The sequence below is a fragment of the Saccoglossus kowalevskii genome, chromosome 17 (genome assembly GCF_978046115.1).
Source record: "Saccoglossus kowalevskii chromosome 17, keSacKowa6.1, whole genome shotgun sequence".
Lineage (NCBI taxonomy): Eukaryota > Metazoa > Hemichordata > Enteropneusta > Harrimaniidae > Saccoglossus > Saccoglossus kowalevskii.
In genome coordinates, this window is record NC_140657.1 from 3579279 (window position 1) to 3606051 (window position 26773).

General features: G+C 39.5%; 1 protein-coding gene across 1 annotated transcript in view; it reads left to right on the forward strand.

The window, feature by feature from the left end:
* Nucleotides 1–4194: 4194 nt before the first annotated feature.
* Nucleotides 4195–26773, forward strand: part of LOC102803450 (alpha-N-acetylneuraminide alpha-2,8-sialyltransferase-like) — a 30449-nt gene continuing 7870 nt past the window's right edge. Inside the window, exons 1-4 of the mRNA XM_085492167.1 lie at nt 4195–4710; nt 12133–12438; nt 13359–13475; nt 14120–14255. Coding sequence (XP_085348293.1) covers nt 4535–4710; nt 12133–12438; nt 13359–13475; nt 14120–14255 — 735 coding nt within the window. The 5' untranslated portion in view covers nt 4195–4534. The remainder of the gene's footprint in view (nt 4711–12132; nt 12439–13358; nt 13476–14119; nt 14256–26773) is intronic.

Consider the following 26773-nt stretch of genomic DNA (forward strand, 5'->3'; position numbering starts at 1 on the left):
TACAATAACCTTTGTTTTCTCTGTATTAACAGCCAGGCGCCATTTTGACGTATATATTTTTAAGTTGTCTAAACAGTTTTGTAGCCCCTTAGCAGAATTAGATAAAATGACAACATCATCTGCATATAGGAGACAACTTACTTTTAAATTATCAAGAACCGGGGAGTCGCAGTTTTCAGAGTTGAAACAGTCAGGTAGATCATTTAAGAAAATGTTAAAAAGAGTAGGGCTAAGATTGCACCCTTGTCTGACTCCAACTGTTGATTTAAAGCTCTCAGTTAAACCCTCTTTTGTGTTAATTCTGTACTTGTTGTTTTCGTACATGTTTTTTATTATATCAAACATTTTACCTGATATGCCATTTTTATGGAGTTTGAAATAGAGACCATTATGCCACACACTGTCAAACGCCTTTCTAAAATCTATGAAGCAAGCATAGATTTTGTTAGACTTGGAGGTTATGATATCTTTTGAATGGCTATTATTATAGAGATATTTTTGTACAATTGTTTTTAATATAAAGAGATTGTCTGTGGTCCTGCAGTTTTTCCTAAAACCGAATTGATGCTTTGAAATAATATTTTGTTTGTCCAAGTATGCTATTAGCCTAGTGTTCAGGATACTGGTAAACAGTTTTCCTAAGCAGCTAGATACTGCAATCCCTCTGTAGTTATTAGGAATTGTCTTGGACCCTGACTTGTGAATAGGAACGACTAAGCTCGTGTTCCAACTGGCTGGAAAAATGCCTGAATTATATATATGACTAAACAATTTTTGAAGCCCTTCAAGAATGTAGAATTCACCATATTTAAACATTTCATTACAGAGCTCGTCCTCCCCTGATGTTTTATTTAGTTTAAGTTGATTAATTGCTTTTTTGATTTCAGGTATAGTGATTTGGGCATTTAAATCATTTTTGCTGTTTGTTTTGTTTTCAACAGTCCAATCAGTTTGACTAGTTTCATTTAAATTGTTTTTATTAAGGCGATTTGTTTCTAAATCAGTTGATAGACTGTTATTGTTTAAAAGCTTTTTAAAGTAAGGCAGCCATTCATTGGGCTCAATTGAATTGTTGTTGTTATCTAAACAATCTGAGTTTAAGTCTCGTAACAGCTTCCAAAATGTTGATGGTTCACCTTCCGAATCACTTAGCTTTGATAACTGGTGCTGTTTTAAGTCATATTTAAAGGACGGTAAAGGACGTAAGTTCGCCACTCAGTGTTTGAAACGCACTTAGAATAACACTGGGTAAATATTAGTGCGCAGCGGTTGTCACTTGTGCATGCGCGGGAATTGAGCACCAAGCGACGATAACATCGCACGTTAAAAACGCAAAGGCATGAGCATGCGCAGATGACGACTCCCACGCCTCAAGGTGTGTGGTCATCGCGTGTATCAGTTTAAAAATTAGGGATTATTTTTTAGATTTTCTCGGAATGTCAGTAAAAACAAAAAAACAAATACTCAATTTCATGAACATCAAAATAAAGGCTCAATGGCAACATCGTTCTGCCGTTTGACAACGGACAATAATATCACTGTTGACCATTTGACCACATGCACGTGACGTATTATGCATTCATGCGTCTGTTTATAATAAAAGGCAGATTTCAAGAACAAATAGTTTAATTTGAATATATGCTAATTTTTAACCCAGAAACGGTATCATTCAGAGTTGTTCTTGACTGACTTAATTTTTGCGAATATTTTTGTGATTTGGAAAGTGTATTTTTAGCTATCCAATGTATATGCCTAATTACATTGGACTCTGATTTGTCATGAACGCTGTTCTTGTAGCATGTATCTTAGTGATTGTTTGGTGAAATTAACTAATACGCATGTGCACTGTTTTTAGGTACGTACAATCACGAATGCGCATGCGTATTAGTAGGTTTGATTCTAAGAAATACTGTAGGAATTATAGTTTATGATAAATCATAGTCTGATTTAGTGTGGATAATAGAAAAATAATATTAAAAAAACTAAATGTTTCCGTTCGTAATGCATTTTTAAAGATGTATATTGATGAGACCAATTGTTTTTTTATTATTGTTATTCACCTGGATGATTTGAACTATAATTTGTTATGAAACGCTGCTCTTGTGGCATAACAATTCACCAACACGCGAGTGTATCGGTGTACCGGAGTTGCGTACAGTCTCATGCTTGATTTTTTTTAAACATTATAAAATATTATGCGAGAAATGGCGAAAGCCAGGTTACCGCGAAACACACGGGAATTGTGACACTTGTAAACGCCCTCTTGCCACACCGGTGGTGATTGTTACCGGTATGGGGTTGAGGGCGTGTTTGCAATAATTGACAGGCTCAACGATATTTCACGAACTTGATCAGCGTTATGGTCAAAATTCAGGGGCGGATACAGGATTTTTTTATTCGGGGGGGGGGGAGGTCCAAACTTTAAAATCGCCAGACTAAGTTAATGATTTTTTTTTATATTCTACAAAAACAAATTGAATATTTTTTTCGGTGGGGGTCCGGACCACTGAAATTGGAGTTATATTCTCATGAACAAAAATTTGTCTCGATAGTTTATTAGAAACTACGCCGAAACTAAAATTTCGCATGCTTGCATTTCACAATATTGTTTGATTTTTTTTATGGCATTGCCAGACATCGTTAAAAATTCACCGAAGATACTTGTAGGCTATACATCGCTGACCGGTGGCGGAAAGTTTGTAACTTTCCAAATTACGCCTTTCTGCTTGGACTACAAACTGTACAGAAATGTCAATGAACACCCAAAGACCACTGGTGGCTCTTACGAAATGGCGAAACGCGGTGTGAAAACCTGTTTACATCAGCGGCAATGAGGTTCAGATCAACGACGTGAAAGCTGCAAAGTTCAATTATATATTCGGCATCTATATTTATAGGCGTATCCATGCCTCAGATATGTAAATTACGCCAATTTGTGATGTCATTGAAATTCTTATTAATATTAATAGAGAGAAAACATTACGTGGCGTATAAATGGTTACCGTGAAACAAACATAATATTTTTTCCATTGAAAAAACACATGCAGTAGACTGTATGCAAGTCCAGTGCACTGGTTGTTTCGATATACAGTTACGATCACTGCGCATGCGTATTTGTAGTTCTGATTTTTCATCTTATGAATAATGTTGCGCGCTTTGCTGCAAATCGTTTTATGGTAATCATAGTCTAATTTGGTCTACGATATGGAGTATCGAATAATAATATTAAAAAAAAACATGTTTTTTTTCTATATTGCGTCTTTAAAAAAAAAACATATAAGCTTTCTGAATCCAAACCCTCGGTTTTACTTAGATGAACTTCATACAATAGGCTAACCAGACCGTATAAATAGATCAATACTTTTCACGTCACGAGGGCCTGCTATACAACGTACCTGACTGCAATTCAATCAACTAGTTAAATTAAATGTATTATGAGAAGCGACGGGCTTCACATATACAAGCATTCAAATATTCATTGTTCGAGATTTCTCACAAAGAATGCATTCAGAATGAATTTGAACTCGACACATCGCGCTTATTCTATTATCAGAATTGGTTACAGCTTATAAAGACACTCGTTAAAACTATTTTTGTGATTTTAAATGTTGTTTGTCTGTTTATCGCTTTCCGCTGAGCTCGAACCCAGGCGCCTGAATCTGCCACACTACTGTTGATCGTCGTTATGCCTTTATTCCTGACTATGGCTCTAGTAGTGAAAACAAATAAATGCAACCCCGTGAAACTTTCACAATTTTAAATTCCAACGAGAACAAAAACAAGTACAGACAAATACGTCCGGTCTAGTCCACATGAAAATATTGTGAACGTTGATAATGCCTATTTAAAACAGTGAGATATAAAGTTTCATTGGGTTTTATGTTCCCTAATGCGTAGTAATTATGATGATGCCAGATTGCACTTATCTGTGTTTTGTTGCGTCATGGAGGTCTCTTTTTACCTCCATGGTTGCGTATAGTAACTGATTTTGAATTTCAATATATCTGAATAGGACTGGGCTATTTAGGCTGCTCAACAGGAACGCCCGTTTTCAAATTGTTGGACATAATAAAAGACGAAATCTTGGGGAACGCCTAGTACAGTAATTTGGATGATACTACCAAATGAACAGGCATAGCCGTACGCACCCGAACGTACGATGACGTAGACAACTTCCATTCGCATTGAGGGCCACTTTGCATCTCATTAAGAATGTGTAGATATAGTTCGGCCTCTGGTTACTAGAAAGGACTTGCACGACGAGAACCACGTTAAGGCCATTCTCCAGTTACATCGAAGCTGTTATCCATACGACATAGGGCTGATCTGTTGTTAGATAACTACTCTTTATGAAGTGACTGCGAGGACTGGACGGATTTCAAGAAGTTTTAAAAACCAACTGTAGGCTGCACCACTACTTGTCCCCTGGCAGAATCAACATTCAACATAGATCCGGTTGTTGTTGTTGTTGACACAAAGCTACTGGCAGTTGCCAATCTAACCACCTGTGTCGATATACGACTCACCCAAGGACATGGTGGATCGACGGTGGCAAGTAGTTACTCGCCGAATGTTCGGCTCGTTGCGTAACGGGATTATATTAGTAACCGTGTTCATTTCTGCCGTCGTGCTGTACGCCCATGTGTTCGTCATTCCACAACAAGTACTAAACACAGACGCCGCCGTGAAAAGAAGTCTTCTAATCGACAGGTAAGTGTACCGCTCCTGGCCTTTCATAGCGAGTTGGCTGATACCCCCTGTGACTTTGAAATACAGTAGCAAATCTTGTTATGTACTGTAGTTCACTGTTGTATACTCATGTCTTTGAGTTTCACACCAATGCTTTGTCATGGTGGGCCGCCATTACATTCGTTTTCCCGTGATTTGTTAAGCCTTTGAATGACGTTCCCGACGGCCATACAATTGGACGTGTATGTTTCAAGAGAGTGACTACAAAGAAGGTGTTGTACTGCTAGTTATCGGCTGATAAGATATACAATACTGATAAAACTGTTTTAAATGTATTAATAATATTCGATCATTTGAGTCCTGGCAGAGTAGATCAATTACTTGCCTTACTGTTGTCACGAACATACAAGATGTCAACTGCAAAATGTTTTTAAAACATATAGTCTAACCTTAAGTATTGAATATATTTATGAGTATTTACAAGTAAAAACGGGGGTAAATTGAGCTACTATGGACAAAAAATCTAAAATTTTCCGATGCATGTTCGTGGAAAATCACGTAACGAAAATGAGTTGCAGCAGAAACCATATCATTTTCCCATCATGCTTTGCAGATTATACACTTTATACTTTATGCGGTGAAACACTTCTGTATACTTTTTTTATTACGATAAATAAATATACACCCCGCCTGGTACATATACCGATGAGTGCAGAGGCTGTACAAGTAAGATATTTTAGGATTTATTATAGGCTGAGGGACGAGTAAACAATATCTAACCATGGAGCTAATCTTTTTTTAGCTCCATGATCTAACGTGTATTTATTGTCTAACGTGTATTTATATTGTCTGATGCTAGACCAATCGTAGTTACGTAATGGTTACAGCTTGTAAACCACACGTAACCCAAAAGTCGTTTCAGTGAAAATTAATTCCAGATAAAATAAAGTATTTCACAGTAATCCACAAGTTAACCAACTATCGCGAATTGGATGAATTTCGGTCAATAAAATTGCAACAGTGAATACGTTACGGTAGTCAATTTAGAGTTGTCGGGTCCTATGTACAACATGTAGCCAGTTCACGGCATTTAACCAAGGCATTTCTAGAACGCTAATTAGCCGATTTAAGACGGCCGAGGTACAAACATGTACATTTAGCCTCGGACAACTAGTTGTCAGAGATTAACCAACGTATGTACAGTAGTATGGTGTAAGTGAAGGCCTATTTATTATGATTGTGAATATTATCATTGCTTATAACACGTGAAAAATAGAAAAGAATGGATAAAACGGACACCAACTTGAAAACGACTTAATTATAATATATAACTGAACGCGGTGTTATTAACTATGATGAACTGAACGGTAACCTTCGCGAAAGTAAATACTAGTAAACTCTGTATTGTCTCCGGAGCCTGTCCCTTTTTCGGGACATTCGCACCGACCGTAACTGCATAAACGAGTTCTCGAAATAAGTTTACATTGACATAAAAAGACACAGCCTTATAACCATGATTTTGAAATGCTTCCACTGCTTATCAACCAACAAAATACAAATTCATCGGCAAATCAGACCACAGTCAACAGAGCTGGTGAATAGTATGTAATAACAATCCTATATTATACAGTGTATGACAAAATAAATTGATTACAATTACGGTAGTTCAGTACAACGTTCTTTACACCAGAACTGCAAAAAAAAAAAAAAAAAAAAAACATTGACTAAACAAAGCGAACATATTCAGTATCAGTGTCACACCCAAGGTGAAACCGTGTGTCATTCTTTTGAATTACTGTCACACTGGTTATATGTGTCTGACTGTTAAACAATCAAGGGCGTGGAATGCTTGAGACAATCTGAAAAAGGCCATGGATTTAATAGTTAGGACGCAGGTTGTCCCCGTCATAATACACCTGGCTGTCCATGTACACGCAACAAGTGTTCCGTCATTGAGTCTTATATTGCTTTAGTCAGTAATGGTGGCATTTAATAATTCCGTGTTATTCTCCGAAAGATGGATATGTCAGGATATTCATGAAATGATTTTGATGTTGCCTTTAAAAACAAAAACAAAAACATAATTTTTGATCCGAAATCGATTGTTTATCCAATTCTATCTAAACTATTCTCGTTTCAAACATCTGGTCACTACCATAAGAATAGATAAAGCAAGCACTGTACGATATTTTGTATAAAACCATTACATCCAAATACCGTTTCATAGAAAGTCTATTTTGTTGAACGACCATTTCGTTGACTGATTAATACATGTATATCCTTTTTTTTTTTGATATATTTTAAATACCATACAATGTGGTGAGAATTGATGAAAATATTGTGGATATCTGGGGTCAACTAATTAGTATCATTCTAGTAAGAATTATTTTGGATCTATTACACTGTATGCTAAATAATAACATTGTCACAGTTTGAGGCATCTTCCGGTGTTGTTCCGTTCGGGACATGGGGTGCTTCGCCGGAACATTCACCTTGAAAATTCAAAATGAGTTTTAGACAAAATAGCGATAGTTTTTATAATGCATAAAATGTAATTTTATTTAAAACAAATTGTGTCCAAAAGGCTTGTTAATCCATTTACCAATCTCTCCGATGTATTCATCATGGAAACCTTTTCAAGAAGGGAAAGCAAAAAAATGTTTTAGAAACAAACTCTATTTGCATTTTCTTCTCATGTTGTTTTCATTTGGAACGACGTGGACTGAACGTGTCGTACAAAGTTACTTTTTAGTTGTAAGTGTATTTCTGTGTATAGTCTGTCGTGTATATTCTCCATTTATCATTGTATATGCCGTGAAGATTTGAAAAATACAATTTCCGTTAATTTTGCATCTTTCATAACTTTACTTTCATGGCAGACTTGCTTGCAGTCTGTTGCGATTCTGATGAAAAAATCTTGAAAAATGAATATAAATTGCGTAAACACACATCTTAGTTTGACACCATATAATACCTGATGGTACGCTCTTTATGTATCTTGCCTTTGACAAATCGTAACTCCCTGTAAATAGTATTTTGTGTGCATGTGTTAAATACCTCTAATAAATTCGGGGCCGCTCACATACACTAAAATCATATAGCATATTTGTCAGTGCATGCAGTTTAATTTAGTTCACCTAGGAAACGAACAGTTGTCTGGTTTTCCGGGACAATCAACAACAGATTTATCTGAAGGGGTCAAACGTTGACATTTCAAACACGCAAAGGATATATTCGACTACTTTAGATTATTTATTAGATTATTTTCATGTAAACAGTCAGTTTTTCAGAGTAGGTGATCAACATGTCATGACTACCAGGAATTTTTTGTAAATTCGACTTCTGCATTATTGGCCAGCATTCTTGGGCACAGGTGAAATTAAAGCGAATACATAGGTGAAAACTAAGAATGTCTTGTAAGTTCGACTTCTGCATCCTGGTAGATATTCTTGGGCACAAAGCGAAAGTAAAGTAGAACGTATATGCATGTAATCCTATTCCATTGAAAGCCAAGACAATTCTTGGAATATGTGCGTAATTGTAAATAGTAGGACGTAATACGGACATCAGAATCCGGGTATATCAGGCCGTTTGCAAGGTTTGTCATATGCTCACTTGTTTGTATGTTATTGATGCGACGTGCAATGGCTGTGAGTTACCGTAGACATCAGTGGAGGAAGGAAAATGTATTTCTTACATCGGACCTTCACCGAACACGACGTGAAGCTACAACTGTGGCTCATCGAATAGAACACCTTGCTAGCTGAGTTGGTTGTTGTTTACTGAATTACACGGAGCGCGACATGAACAGACAACTATAAGTGCCAATAAAGCATGTAGCGATTCAGAGAATGTGCCCTGGCCCTACCTATTCATAAGACGTGTGTGTAGCAAGGGCGTTCACCGAGTGACGCATACTAACATATTAGATGTAACCGAATAACGTTTCGTGAGGACATGATTTGGTTTATCGGGCTACAATATGTAATTTGTGAACACTGTTGATGGATGATATATTTGGTGAATATATTGGATTATGATTTACTCTGTACTAGAAAAACTGTTATTGTAGCACACAGCTGAGTATTCATTCAATAAAAAAATTCTCTAGTACGCATGTGACCTGGCTGTTTTTGGTACGTACAATAACAATCAATGCACATGCGTAGTAGTTTTTTATTGTTCAATGAAAGAATACGATACAGTGTTCTGCAAAGACTACATTTTTAGTGTCGTGGCAATCATAATCCACGTTGTCCTCAACATGTTGTAAAGATTTAAATAAATACTTATTTCCATTAATATTGCATCTTTTATAACTTAGCTTTCATGTCAGTGTCAGTAGACTTGCTTTGTAAAAATGTGAAAGAAAAGGAAATGTGTTTAGTGATGTAGATCCCAAACAGAAACCATAGAATACCTGTTGGCACGCCCTTAATGTATCTCACCTTTGACAAATGCGTAACTCCATATAACTTGTATTTTGTGTGTCTGGGTTAAATACCGCGTATAATTGTGGGTCCGTTCACATACACTAAAATCATTATGATTTTTCTGAGAACAATGTAAATTACGTTTACACATGTACTAGGATATTTTTCAATGCATGCTAGTTCAGCTATGATTTATTACCTCTATTCAACCACAGTCCCCCAACACTGGTGTTGAGATACTGTGATTCAACGTAGGAAGGGATAGTTGTCTGGTTGTCATGGGCAACCATTATTGTCATTGGGAAACCAAAGAGGGACACTGATTCTGCCGTGAGTTAAGAAAAAAAAATACAAAAATCACAATTTTACATAGTTCAATGTATTATTATAGTTACCTGAATTTTTGCTTAAAAAATGAGCTGTTGATTTTGTGTGCGGAACAAAATATGTAGATTTATTTTGTTAAAGGTGACAGACTTTGGCATTTTAAAACTAAACGCAAACGATTTATCAAACTACTATTATTGTCATGTGAACAACCATTGTTTCATAGTAAGTGTCCAGCGTGACAACTAAGAATGCTATATGAGTTCGACTCCTGCATTCTTGGTAGATATTTTTGGGCACAAAGCGAAATTAATGTTGGGCGTATATGCATGTAACTCAATTCTATTGAAAGCCAAGACAATTCTTGGAATATGTGTGTAATTCTAAATAGTAAGACGTAATATGAACCACGAGCATTAGAATACGGGTATATTGTATAACAGGCCAAGGTTTGTCAAATGTTCAAGCACGGCGTGGAGCTACAACTGTGACTCATCGAAAATAACACATTGCTTGTTGGTAGTTGTTTTCTAAATTACACGGACCGCGACATGAACAGACAACCCCAAGTGCAAATATAGCATGTAGCGAATCAGAGAATGTGTCCTGGCCCTACCTAGGGTACCTATTCATTGAGACCCGTTGCTCCGGGTAACGCATACCAACTTGACGTGACCGAATAGCCTTTCGTGACATGAATTGAGTTATCGGGCTTCAGTACGTAACTTCGAAACAAGGGCACATTCCTTATTTTAGAAATGTTAAAGAGGCTTTTGTTGTTTCACCTATTATTTGAAACCTGGCGTTGTAAAATTAGACTATAAAACACTAAACACACGAAGAGGTTTATTTGTTCGGAAAACGTCAATTGGTGAATACATTTTAATAGGCGAAAGAAAGTTGGGAATACCAGGACGTACTACCGGACACGAGCTGAGGCAAAATATACATTACGTTACTGTTAAATACTTTATTTTAGCTGGAAATAATTTTAAAGTATAGGGAAAAGGGTATATTCGCTGGATTTTATTTTCACTGAATCATTACTTCAGCGAAAATCAATCCCAAGCAAAAATAAAGTATTTCACAGTAAAACGTTGATAGTTATAACCAGCATGCGTTACACACTGACACATGGTTTACAGTGTCATGAAACGGGTTACTTTGACCCTGCTGATGAAATGTGAATTCATGGACAACTTGAAGTGTGCAGTTGAGTTTGATACGTCGAAAATACCTGTTAACAAACAAGCTGCCTTCTGATTGGTCTGAATGTTAGGTGTTATTTTTGGGGAGCCAATCAGTTACACTCTCATTGACTCCGAAATCGTGACGTCATTCTTGAAGCTGCGATCTCGTAGATTGAGTCAAATCGTTCCATTTGGCACGCTGTGTTTTATTTTCTTCTGCCAGGCCATGTAGCTTCATGGCTGGATGGAGTGTTAACTGTCACACTGTGGAATTCTACTGCCTCGTAGTGCGGAGTTTGTCGTCTCGTAGTAAAAGTTTACTTCGTTTTGTACTATATTTAGTACTGTACAACCCGGGCTCTGTAGTTCACGTAAGTGGAATTGAGAGTCAAATAAAAAAAACATGCACTATTATAAATCATTTCATTCAATCGGCTTTAATAAATTTAACTGAACATCTGGCACTTGTATCAATTAAATAATTTAACAAGCTTAATGTATACAAGTGACACATACTTGTGTTTATTCACGCTATTGGTTGGGTCAGTGCACCCCCTCCCAAACATGTACAATAAATAACCTTCCCCAAAGAACACAACATTGTATACACGTATGGGCAAGGTGCTATGTTCCATGATATGTAACAGCAGAAAATATCGGATAAAACTGTGAGTTAGGGTTACTCATAAAAGCATAGCAAAATGTGTGCCCTGAGTGTACACGGTTAAGCTCAAACATAAATAAAGTTCTTATTTTAATAGTGACAGAAAACTAAAATTCAGCCTTAAAATACCCCCAAATTATACCCTAACCTTTTGCATTGAAATACTTGATCAGAATTGTGAATGAATATATCTACTTTGCATTATTTGTGATAAATTTTGAAGTTTGTGTACAGTTAACCAGAGTATACCCATGATACTCTTTCATTTTATATTTTTATATTTTCTGTATTATGAACGCTATAAAACGAGTATATTTAAGGTAGAATATCTTTGAACATGTTCTCCAACTATTGCATGTGTATAGAGCGGTGTTGGTTAGTTCATTGAGTTATTTGGGCGTGTAGCATCTCAGACTAGTAATACTAGTCTGAGGTAGCATGGAGCTCCATGTGTACTGTTCGCTGACTTGGCTCGAAATGGTAACGGAAGAACTAAACTAAGAACGTACCGACTTGTCAAAAACCTATTAGGATTACTTTGCAAACATTAACAATAGTGTACATTAGGTTGTTTCAGGAGGGTGTGTGCAGTACTTGGCAGTGAATGACTTGTTTCTTCATGGTAATATAATGCTGGACATTAGATTTAAAACACGGGATTATTCAAATGATCGCAACCCTCGTCGTTAGTGAATGAAAGACGCACGGGACTACGATCTTCTCGCACTAGTTTGTCGATGCGATAGTTGTTTCTTTGACTACCGAGGGTAGTTCTACTGTGAAATACTAGTATTCAAATGAGTAATTCGTTTTCAATTGTTCATTTCAGAGGATCTCAATTCAGGTGTGCGTTTGCAAGTAAAAGCGTTACAACTCCAACAACAACTACCGTGCACGTAACCAACGCTAGCAGTATAACTGCTGACGTCCGAGATGAACAAGAAAAGAAGTATTTCAACGGTTCTGTTATCATAACAGAGGAACAGGAAGAGAGTGTTTTAAACGAAACTAAAATTGTTTCGCGTGAACAATTTAAGGAAACGAGCAATGCGAACAAAAAGAAAGAAAGTCGTATTGGAAAACATGAAAGGCACAGGCCTTCCCACATGGTCATAAAAACAAAAACAAGAAGAAGGTATTGACATTTCTATTTTAGTGCTCACAATCCGCTACCTGTACATCATTCCCATAAATGGCGCCCTAGCGACGAATCGCTTCTGTGACGTTTAATCGATAACTGTGTTTGGTCGTGAAGCCTTTTTTCATTTGCATATTTTATTTTGTATCGACTGTTGACAGCAGATCAAAACAATATCGACCTAATGTTCGACGCCAGAGGGCGCGATTTATAGAAAGTGTGCATCACATTCACGAGAACGTACCATTTAGTGTAATAAGGAACATGGAAGTATTTGAATTTTCACACGGTTATGTTATAGTTATTACAAATTGTACACACTTACTCGTTGCATCTAGCAGTTCTAACACCAAGAGTTGCAGGATGATTGAGACTCACTGTTTTACCTCTTTGTACATTTGTCGTCAAATTTTGCCTCTACTTGTAACTTCATCAAAATCATGGCTTTCATGTTGTGGTGACATTGTCAATTCTGCCGATATCTAATAATCCACATGTATTTAAGTTGTCCCTATTACCGTCACATCATTGCGTTTCTGATTTGTGAAAGACAAAGTTGCTTGTTCCTTTCAACGTAGAGAAGTTGGATTTTAAAAGCCGGCTCATTTCAACGTTGATATTCGTGTACGATCAATATAAACGCAGTCCCACATGCATTCAAACAATCGCCAAATAGATAGGCAGCAGTTAGGATGTACCCATTAACTTTCCTCTCAGCAACCAACAATTGTAATTTTTCTGTTCTAATTTATCTGTCGGCATGTCGGATGAATGAACACGCACGGTACACATTTCAGACCCGTTTTTTTTCAATATTATGAACATATTATCCAATACTCAGGGTTTGATCATAGAATGTATAGAGGTTTGAGGTATCGCGAACGCTTTGTGTGACTCTAGTCATATTGTTCTACTAGGGTGACCAGAAGTTCTAGAACCTTGCGCCGTTTGGCTTTGCAACAGAATCTGACGGATACTGTAAAATTACTAGACACGAATTGGGAATTGAATAAAACTAGATTACGTGGAATAAGGTAAGTATTAACTGTCACTATCCTTCTCACAATCACCCGTGCAATATTCTTAGACAAATCAGTTATTCATAGTTATTACATAACCATCTATATTCAAACCGCTAAAACGGTTTCTATAGTCATGCAGTCACTAGTATACCATATTTGACCATTCCCCGTTGTACACATGTGACTGGATTCACTGTGGTGTTTTTATAAATATTTGTGGCTCGGAAATATTAATATTTTAATATTGCTCGGTAAACTTACGTCATGGTCATAATTTTAAAATAGAAGTAGTTGCATGTCCCGCAAATAGTCACCATCTCTGGAGGTTTCTATGATATCTACACCAGATTACACTTTTATAACTTTCACAGTCTTAAAGCGGGAGAGTCGTCACCTGCATGTGTCAGATGGCCATAGCGTGTCATTGTTTACAGACAAGCGTCTAACCCTGAGCCCTTTGCGTTTTTAGCGTGTGTTGTTATCGTCGCTTGGGACTCAATTCCCGCGCGTGCGCAGGTGACGACCTACGCGTTTAAAGTATATGCTGCATTGATGTCACCATGAGTCGTGCGCATTGCCGTTTACTGCTCCTATTATGTTGCGTACAGGACTGCCATGACACGTATAACACGTATGTATTTTGTTGTTTGTTTCAGGCATGATCTGACGAATCTTAATGGGTCATATTTCATCTTTACGCAAAGTAATACAAAACTTGGTAGAAAATATTATAATTCATTCCTCAAATCTCCAGTTGTTATTAACAGGCCGCAACTAAGGTTACTCCCGGAGGTGAGTACATTTTGCAATATGTATACTAAAACATGCTAGAACATGCTCGGATATTAAGAATATTAAGAATGATTATTTTTGTATTGTATTTATTTACCATAAATGTATATTCACTCAGTGATAATAGTTTAAATGATATTTGATTATCGTTCTGAAGACATTTTTTTTTTACCCTTGCGCACACTTACACGAACTTCTTGGATGCCGCAGTAAACATCACATCATTCTTGGAAATACGACTGCAGAATACACCACATCACTTGTGAAAATATGACTGCAGAATACACTACATCACTCGTGCAAATATGACTGCAGAATACACCACATCACTCGTGAAAATACAACTGCAGAATACACCACATCACTCGTGAAAATACGACTGCAGAATACATCACATCATTCTTGGAAATACGACTGCAGAATACACCACATCACTCTTGGAAATACGACTGCAGAATACACCACACCACTCGTAAAAATATGACTGCAGAATACACCACATCGCTCGTGCAAATATGACTGCAGAATACACCACATCAATCGTGAAAATACAACTGCAGAATACACCACATCACTCGTGAAAATACGACTGCAGAATACATCACATCACTCGTGAAAATACGACTGCAGAATACACCATTCACTCTTGACGATACGACTGCAGAATACACCACATCCCTCGTGAAAATACGACTGCAGAACACACCACATCACTCGTGCAAATATGACTGCAGAATACACCACTCACTCGTGAAAATACGACTGCAGAATACACCACTCACTCGTGAAAATACGACTGCAGAATACACCACTCACTCGTGAAAATATGACTGCAGAATACATCACTCTTGAAAATACGACTACAGAATATACAACTCACTCTTGAAAATACGACTGCAGAATACACCACATCCCTCGTGAAAATACGACTGCAGAATACACCACTCACTCGTGCAAATATGACTGCAGAATACACCACATCACTCGTGAAAATACGACTACAGAATACACTACTCACTCGTGAAAATACGACTGCAGAATACACCACTCACTCGTGAAAATATGACTGCAGAATACATCACTTTTGAAAATACGACTGCAGAATACACCACATCCCCCGTGAAAATACGACTGCAGAATACACCACATCACTCGTGAAAATACGACTGCAGAATAAACCACTCACTCGTGAAAATACGACTGCAGAATACACTACATCACTCGTGCAAATATGACTGCAGAATACACCACTTCACTCGTGAAAATACGACTGCAGAATACACCACTCACTCGTGCAAATATGACTGCAGAATACACCACATCACTCGTGCAAATATGACTGCAGAATACACCGCATCCCTCGTGAAAATACGACTGCAGAATACACCACATCACTCGTGCAAATATGACTGCAGAATACACCACATCACTTGTGAAAATACGACTGCAGAATACACCACTCACTCACGAAAATACGACTGCAGAATACACCACATCACTCGGGCAAATATGACTGCAGAATATACCACATCACTCGTGAAAATACGACTGCAGAATACACCACTCACTCGTGAAAATACGACTGTAGAATACACCACATCACTCGTGCAAATATGACTGCAGAATACACCACATCACTCGTGAAAATACGACTGCAGAATCCACCACTCACTCGTGCAAATATGACTGCAGAATACACCACATCACTCGTGCAAATATGACTGCAGAATCCACCACATCCCTCGTGAAAATACGACTGCAGAATACACCACTCACTCGTGAAAATACGACTGCAGATTACACCACATCACTCGTGTAAATATGACTGCAGAATACACCACATCACTCGTGAAAATACGACTGCAGAATACACCACTCACTCGTGACAATACGACAGCAGAATACACCACTCACTCGTGAAAATATGACTGCAGAATACATCACTCTTGAAAATACGACTGCAGAATATATCACTCACTCTTGAAAATACGACTGCAGAATACACCACATCCCTCGTGAAAATACGACTGCAGAATACACCACATCACTCGTGCAAATATGACTGCAGAATACACCACATCACTCGTGAAAATACGACTGCAGAATACACCACTCACTCGTGAAAATACGACTGCAGAATACACCACTCACTCGTGAAAATACGACTGCAGAATACACCACTCACTCGTGAAAATATGACTGCAGAATACATCACTCGTGAAAATACGACTGCAGAATACACCACTCACTCGTGAAAATACGACTGCAGAATACACCACTCACTCGTGAAAATACGACTGCAGAATACACCACTCACTCGTGAAAATACGACTGCAGAATACACCACATCACTCGTGCAAATATGACTGCAGAATGCACCACATCACTCGTGAAAATACGACTGCAGAATACACCACTCACTCGTGCAAATATGACTGCAGAATACACCACATCACTCGTGCAAATATGACTGCAGAATACACCACATCCCTCGTGAAAATACGACTGCAGAATACACCACTCACTCGTGAAAATACGACTGCAGAATACACCACATCACTCGTGCAAATATGACTGCAGAATACACCACATCACTTGTGAAAATACGACTGCAGAATACACCACTCACTCACGAAAATACGACTACAGAATACACCACATCACTCGAGCAAATATGACTGCAGAATACACCACATCACTCGTGAAAATACGACTGCAGAATACACCACTCACTCGTGAAAATACGACTGCAGAATACTCCACATCACTCGTGCAAATATGACTGCAGAATACACCACATCACTCGTGAAAATACGACTGCAGAATACACCACTCACTCGTGAAAATACAACTGCAGAATACACCACATCACTCGTGCAAATATGACTGCAGAATGCACCACATCACTCGTGAAAATACGACTGCAGAATACACCACTCACTCGTGCAAATATGACTGCAGAATACACCACATCACTCGTGCAAATATGACTGCAAAATACACCACATCCCTCGTGAAAATACGACGGCAGAATACACCACTCACTCGTGAAAATACGACTGCAGAATACACCACATCACTCGTACAAATATGACTGCAGAATACACCACATCATTTGTGAAAATACGACAGCAGAATACACCACTCACTAACGAAAATACGACTACAGAATACACCACATCACTCGAGCAAATATGGCTGCAGAATACACCACATCACTCGTGAAAATACGACTGCAGAATACACCACTCACTCGTGAAAATACGACTGCAGAATACTCCACATCACTCGTGCAAATATGACTGCAGAATACACCACATCACTCGTGAAAATACGACTGCAGAATACACCACTCACTCGTGCAAATATGACTGCAGAATACACCACATCACTCGTGCAAATATGACTGCAGAATACACCACATCCCTCGTGACAATACGACTGCAGAATACACCACTCACTCGTGAAAATACGACTGCAGAATACACCACATCACTCGTGCAAATATGACTGCAGAATACACCACATCACTTGTGAAAATACGACTGCAGAATACACCACTCACGAAAATACGACTACAGAATACACCACATCACTCGGGCAAATATGACTGCAGAATACACCACATCACTCGTGAAAATACGACTGCAGAATACACCACTCACTCGTGAAAATACGACTGCAGAATACACCACATCACTCGTGCAAATATGACTGCAGAATACACCACATCACTCGTGAAAATACGACTGCAGAATACACCACATCACTCGTGCAAATATGACTGCAGAATACACCACTCACTCTTGAAAATACGACTGCAGAATACACCACATCGCTCGTGAAAATACGACTGCAGAATACACCACATCACTCGTGCAAATATAACTGCGGAATACACCACATCACTGGTGAAAATACGACTGCAGAATACACCACATCACTCGCGAAAATACGACTGCAGAATACACCACATCACGCGTGAAAATATGACTGCAGAATACATCACTCGTGAAAATACGACTTCAGAATGCACCACATCACTCGTGAAAATACAACGGCAAAATACACCACATCACTCGTGAAAATACGACTGCAGAATACACCACATTACTCGTGAACATATGACTGCAGAATACACCACATCCCTCGTGAAAATTCGACCTCAGTGTGCACCACTTCACTTGTGAAAATTCGACTGTAGAATACACTACATCACGCGTGAAAATAGGACTGCAGAATACATCACTCGTGAAAATAAGACTTCAGAATACACCACACCACTCGCGAAAATACGACTGCAGAATACACCACACCACTCGCGAAAATACGACTGCAGAATACACCACATCACTCGCGAAAATACGACTGCAGAATACACCACATCACACGTGAAAATACGACTGCAGAATACACCACATCACTCGTGAAAATACAACTGCAGAATACACCACACCACTCGTGAAAATACGACTGCAGAATACTCCACTCACTCTTGAAAATACGACTGCAGAATACACCACATCGCTCGTGAAAATACGACTGCAGAATACACCACATCACTCGTGCAAATATAACTGCAGAATACACCACATCACTCGTGAAAATACGACTGCAGAATACAGCACATCACTCGCGAAAATACGACTGCAGAATACACCACATCACGCGTGAAAATATGACTGCAGAATACATCACTCGTGAAAATACGACTTCAGAATGCACCACATCACTCGTGAAAATACAACGGCAGAATACACCACATCACTCGTGAAAATACGACTGCAGAATACACCACATTACTCGTGAACATATGACTGCAGAATACACCACATCCCTCGTGAAAATTCGACCGCAGTGTGCACCACTTCACTTGTGAAAATTCGACTGTAGAATACACTACATCACGCGTGAAAATAGGACTGCAGAATACACCACTCGTGAAAATATGACTGCAGAATACACCACATCACTTGTGAAAATACGACTGCAGAATACACCACTCACTCGGGCAAATATGACTGCAGAATACACCACATCACTCGGGCAAATATGACTGCAGAATACACCACATCACTCGTGAAAATACGACTGCAGAATACACCACTCACTCGTGAAAATACGACTGCAGAATACACCACATCACTCGTGCAAATATGACTGCAGAATACACCACATCACTCGTGAAAATACGACTGCAGAATCCACCACTCACTCGTGCAAATATGACTGCAGAATACACCACATCACTCGTGCAAATATGACTGCAGAATCCACCACATCCCTCGTGAAAATACGACTGCAGAATACACCACTCACTCGTGAAAATACGACTGCAGATTACACCACATCACTCGTGTAAATATGACTGCAGAATACACCACATCACTCGTGAAAATACGACTGCAGAATACACCACTCACTCGTGACAATACGACTGCAGAATACACAACTCACTCGTGAAAATATGACTGCAGAATACATCACTCTTGAAAATACGACTGCAGAATATACCACTCACTCTTGAAAATACGACTGCAGAATACACCACATCCCTCGTGAAAATACGACTGCAGAATACACCACATCACTCGTGCAAATATGACTGCAGAATACACCACATCACTCGTGAAAATACGACTGCAGAATACACCACTCACTCGTGAAAATACGACTGCAGAATACACCACTCACTCGTGAAAATATGACTGCAGAATACATCACTCGTGAAAATACGACTGCAGAATACACCACTCACTCGTGAAAATACGACTGCAGAATACACCACTCATTCGTGAAAATACGACTGCAGAATACACCACTCACTCGTGAAAATACGACTGCAGAATACACCACATCACTCGTGCAAATATGACTGCAGAATGCACCACATCACTCGTGAAAATACGACTGCAGAATACACCACTCACTCGTGACAATACGACTGCAGAATACACAACTCACTCGTGAAAATATGACTGCAGAATACATCACTCTTGAAAATACGACTGCAGAATATACCACTCACTCTTGAAAATACGACTGCAGAATACACCACATCCCTCGTGAAAATACGACTGCAGAATACACCACATCACTCGTGCAAATATGACTGCAGAATACACCACATCACTCGTGAAAATACGACTGCAGAATACACCACTCACTCGTGAAAATACGACTGCAGAATACACCACTCACTCGTGAAAATATGACTGCAGAATACATCACTCGTGAAAATACGACTGCAGAATACACCACTCACTCGTGAAAATACGACTGCAGAATACACCACTCATTCGTGAAAATACGACTGCAGAATACACCACTCACTCGTGAAAATACGACTGCAGAATACACCACTTCACTCGTGCAAATATGACTGCAGAATACACCACATCCCTCGTGACAATACGACTGCAGAATACACCACTCACTCGTGAAAATACGACTGCAGAATACACCACATCACTCGTGCAAATATGACTGCAGAATACACCACATCACTTGTGAAAATACGACTGCAGAATACACCACTCACTCACGAAAATACGACTACAGAATACACCACATCACTCGGGCAAATATGACTGCAGAATACACCACATCACTCGTGAAAATACGACTGCAGAATACACCACTCACTCGTGAAAATACGACTGCAGAATACACCACATCACTCGTGCAAATATGACTGCAGAATACACCACATCACTCATGAAAATATGACTGCAGAATACACCACATCACTCGTGAAAATACGACTGTAGAATACACCACATCACTCGTGCAAATATGACTGCAGAATACACCACTCACTCTTGAAAATACGACTGCAGAATACACCACATCGCTCGTGAAAATACGACTGCAGAATACACCACATCACTCGTGCAAATATGATTGCAGAATACACCACATCACTTGTGAAAATACAACTGCAGAATACACCACATCACTCGTGAAAATACGACTGCAGAATACACCATTCACTCTTGAAAATACGACTGCAGAATACACCACATCGCTCGTGAAAATACGACTGCAGAATACACCACATCACTCGTGCAAATATGACTGCAGAATACACCACATCACTCGTGAAAATACGTCTGCAGAATACACCACATCACTCGCGAAATTACGACTGCAGAATACACCACATCACACGTGAAAATACGACTGCAGAATACACCACATCACTCGTGAAAATACAACTGCAGAATACACCACACCACTCGTGAAAATACGACTGCAGAATACTCCACTCACTCTTGAAAATACGACTGCAGAATACACCACATCGCTCGTGCAAATATAACTGCAGAATACACCACATCACTCGTGAAAATACGACTGCAGAATACACCACATCACTCGCGAAAATACGACTGCAGAATACACCACATCACGCGTGAAAATATGACTGCAGAATACACCACACCACTCGTGAAAATACGACTGCAGAATACTCCACTCACTCTTGAAAATACGACTGCAGAATACACCACATCACTCGTGCAAATATAACTGCAGAATACACCACATCACTCGTGAAAATACGACTGCAGAATACACCACATCACTCGCGAAAATACGACTGCAGAATACACCACATCACGCGTGAAAATATGACTGCAGAATACATCACTCGTGAAAATACGACTTCAGAATGCACCACATCACTCGTGAAAATACAACGGCAGAATACACCACATCACTCGTGAAAATACGACTGCAGAATACACCACATTGCTCGTGAACATATGACTGCAGAATACACCACATCCCTCGTGAAAATTCGACCGCAGTGTGCACCACTTCACTTGTGAAAATTCGACTGTAGAATACACTACATCACGCGTGAAAAAAGGACTGCAGAATACATCACTCGTGAAAATAAGACTTCAGAATACACCACACCACTCGCGAAAATACGACTGCAGAATACACCACATCACTCGTGAAAATACGTCTGCAGAATACACCACATCACTCGCGAAATTACGACTGCAGAATACACCACATCACACGTGAAAATACGACTGCAGAATACACCACATCACTCGTGAAAATACAACTGCAGAATACACCACACCACTCGTGAAAATACGACTGCAGAATACTCCACTCACTCTTGAAAATACGACTGCAGAATACACCACATCGCTCGTGAAAATACGACTGCAGAATACACCACATCACTCGTGCAAATATAACTGCAGAATACACCACATCACTCGTGAAAATACGACTGCAGAATACACCACATCACTCGCGAAAATACGACTGCAGAATACACCACATCACGCGTGAAAATATGACTGCAGAATACATCACTCGTGAAAATACGACTTCAGAATGCACCACATCACTCGTGAAAATACAACGGCAGAATACACCACATCACTCGTGAAAATACGACTGCAGAATACACCACATTACTCGTGCAAATATGACTGCAGAATACACCACATCACTCGTGCAAATATGACTGCAGAATACACCACATCCCTCGTGAAAATACGACGGCAGAATACACCACTCACTCGTGAAAATACGACTGCAGAATACACCACATCACTCGTACAAATATGACTGCAGAATACACCACATCATTTGTGAAAATACGACAGCAGAATACACCACTCACTAACGAAAATACGACTACAGAATACACCACATCACTCGAGCAAATATGGCTGCAGAATACACCACATCACTCGTGAAAATACGACTGCAGAATACACCACTCACTCGTGAAAATACGACTGCAGAATACTCCACATCACTCGTGCAAATATGACTGCAGAATACACCACATCACTCGTGAAAATACGACTGCAGAATACACCACTCACTCGTGCAAATATGACTGCAGAATACACCACATCACTCGTGCAAATATGACTGCAGAATACACCACATCCCTCGTGACAATACGACTGCAGAATACACCACTCACTCGTGAAAATACGACTGCAGAATACACCACATCACTCGTGCAAATATGACTGCAGAATACACCACATCACTTGTGAAAATACGACTGCAGAATACACCACTCACGAAAATACGACTACAGAATACACCACATCACTCGGGCAAATATGACTGCAGAATACACCACATCACTCGTGAAAATACGACTGCAGAATACACCACTCACTCGTGAAAATACGACTGCAGAATACACCACATCACTCGTGCAAATATGACTGCAGAATACACCACATCACTCGTGAAAATACGACTGCAGAATACACCACATCACTCGTGCAAATATGACTGCAGAATACACCACTCACTCTTGAAAATACGACTGCAGAATACACCACATCGCTCGTGAAAATACGACTGCAGAATACACCACATCACTCGTGCAAATATGATTGCAGAATACACCACATCACTTGTGAAAATACAACTGCAGAATACACCACATCACTCGTGAAAATACGACTGCAGAATACACCACTCACTCTTGAAAATACGACTGCAGAATACACCACATCGCTCGTGAAAATACGACTGCAGAATACACCACATCACTCGTGCAAATATAACTGCGGAATACACCACATCACTGGTGAAATTACGACTGCAGAATACACCACATCACTCGCGAAAATACGACTGCAGAATACACCACATCACGCGTGAAAATATGACTGCAGAATACATCACTCGTGAAAATACGACTTCAGAATGCACCACATCACTCGTGAAAATACAACGGCAAAATACACCACATCACTCGTGAAAATACGACTGCAGAATACACCACATTACTCGTGAACATATGACTGCAGAATACACCACATCCCTCGTGAAAATTCGACCTCAGTGTGCACCACTTCACTTGTGAAAATTCGACTGTAGAATACACTACATCACGCGTGAAAATAGGACTGCAGAATACATCACTCGTGAAAATAAGACTTCAGAATACACCACACCACTCGCGAAAATACGACTGCAGAATACACCACACCACTCGCGAAAATACGACTGCAGAATACACCACATCACTCGCGAAAATACGACTGCAGAATACACCACATCACACGTGAAAATACGACTGCAGAATACACCACATCACTCGTGAAAATACAACTGCAGAATACACCACACCACTCGTGAAAATACGACTGCAGAATACTCCACTCACTCTTGAAAATACGACTGCAGAATACACCACATCGCTCGTGAAAATACGACTGCAGAATACACCACATCACTCGTGCAAATATAACTGCAGAATACACCACATCACTCGTGAAAATACGACTGCAGAATACAGCACATCACTCGCGAAAATACGACTGCAGAATACACCACATCACGCGTGAAAATATGACTGCAGAATACATCACTCGTGAAAATACGACTTCAGAATGCACCACATCACTCGTGAAAATACAACGGCAGAATACACCACATCACTCGTGAAAATACGACTGCAGAATACACCACATTACTCGTGAACATATGACTGCAGAATACACCACATCCCTCGTGAAAATTCGACCGCAGTGTGCACCACTTCACTTGTGAAAATTCGACTGTAGAATACACTACATCACGCGTGAAAATAGGACTGCAGAATACACCACTCGTGAAAATATGACTGCAGAATACACCACATCACTTGTGAAAATACGACTGCAGAATACACCACTCACTCGGGCAAATATGACTGCAGAATACACCACATCACTCGGGCAAATATGACTGCAGAATACACCACATCACTCGTGAAAATACGACTGCAGAATACACCACTCACTCGTGAAAATACGACTGCAGAATACACCACATCACTCGTGCAAATATGACTGCAGAATACACCACATCACTCGTGAAAAAACGACTGCAGAATCCACCACTCACTCGTGCAAATATGACTGCAGAATACACCACATCACTCGTGCAAATATGACTGCAGAATCCACCACATCCCTCGTGAAAATACGACTGCAGAATACACCACTCACTCGTGAAAATACGACTGCAGATTACACCACATCACTCGTGTAAATATGACTGCAGAATACACCACATCACTCGTGAAAATACGACTGCAGAATACACCACTCACTCGTGACAATACGACTGCAGAATACACAACTCACTCGTGAAAATATGACTGCAGAATACATCACTCTTGAAAATACGACTGCAGAATATACCACTCACTCTTGAAAATACGACTGCAGAATACACCACATCCCTCGTGAAAATACGACTGCAGAATACACCACATCACTCGTGCAAATATGACTGCAGAATACACCACATCACTCGTGAAAATACGACTGCAGAATACACCACTCACTCGTGAAAATACGACTGCAGAATACACCACTCACTCGTGAAAATATGACTGCAGAATACATCACTCGTGAAAATACGACTGCAGAATACACCACTCACTCGTGAAAATACGACTGCAGAATACACCACTCATTCGTGAAAATACGACTGCAGAATACACCACTCACTCGTGAAAATACGACTGCAGAATACACCACATCACTAGTGCAAATATGACTGCAGAATGCACCACATCACTCGTGAAAATACGACTGCAGAATACACCACTCACTCGTGACAATACGACTGCAGAATACACAACTCACTCGTGAAAATATGACTGCAGAATACATCACTCTTGAAAATACGACTGCAGAATATACCACTCACTCTTTAAAATACGACTGCAGAATACACCACATCCCTCGTGAAAATACGACTGCAGAATACACCACATCACTCGTGCAAATATGACTGCAGAATACACCACATCACTCGTGAAAATACGACTGCAGAATACACCACTCACTCGTGAAAATACGACTGCAGAATACACCACTCACTCGTGAAAATATGACTGCAGAATACATCACTCGTGAAAATACGACTGCAGAATACACCACTCACTCGTGAAAATACGACTGCAGAATACACCACTCATTCGTGAAAATACGACTGCAGAATACACCACTCACTCGTGAAAATACGACTGCAGAATACACCACTTCACTCGTGCAAATATGACTGCAGAATACACCACATCCCTCGTGACAATACGACTGCAGAATACACCACTCACTCGTGAAAATACGACTGCAGAATACACCACATCACTCGTGCAAATATGACTGCAGAATACACCACATCACTTGTGAAAATACGACTGCAGAATACACCACTCACTCACGAAAATACGACTACAGAATACACCACATCACTCGGGCAAATATGACTGCAGAATACACCACATCACTCGTGAAAATACGACTGCAGAATACACCACTCACTCGTGAAAATACGACTGCAGAATACACCACATCACTCGTGCAAATATGACTGCAGAATACACCACATCACTCATGAAAATATGACTGCAGAATACACCACATCACTCGTGAAAATACGACTGTAGAATACACCACATCACTCGTGCAAATATGACTGCAGAATACACCACTCACTCTTGAAAATACGACTACAGA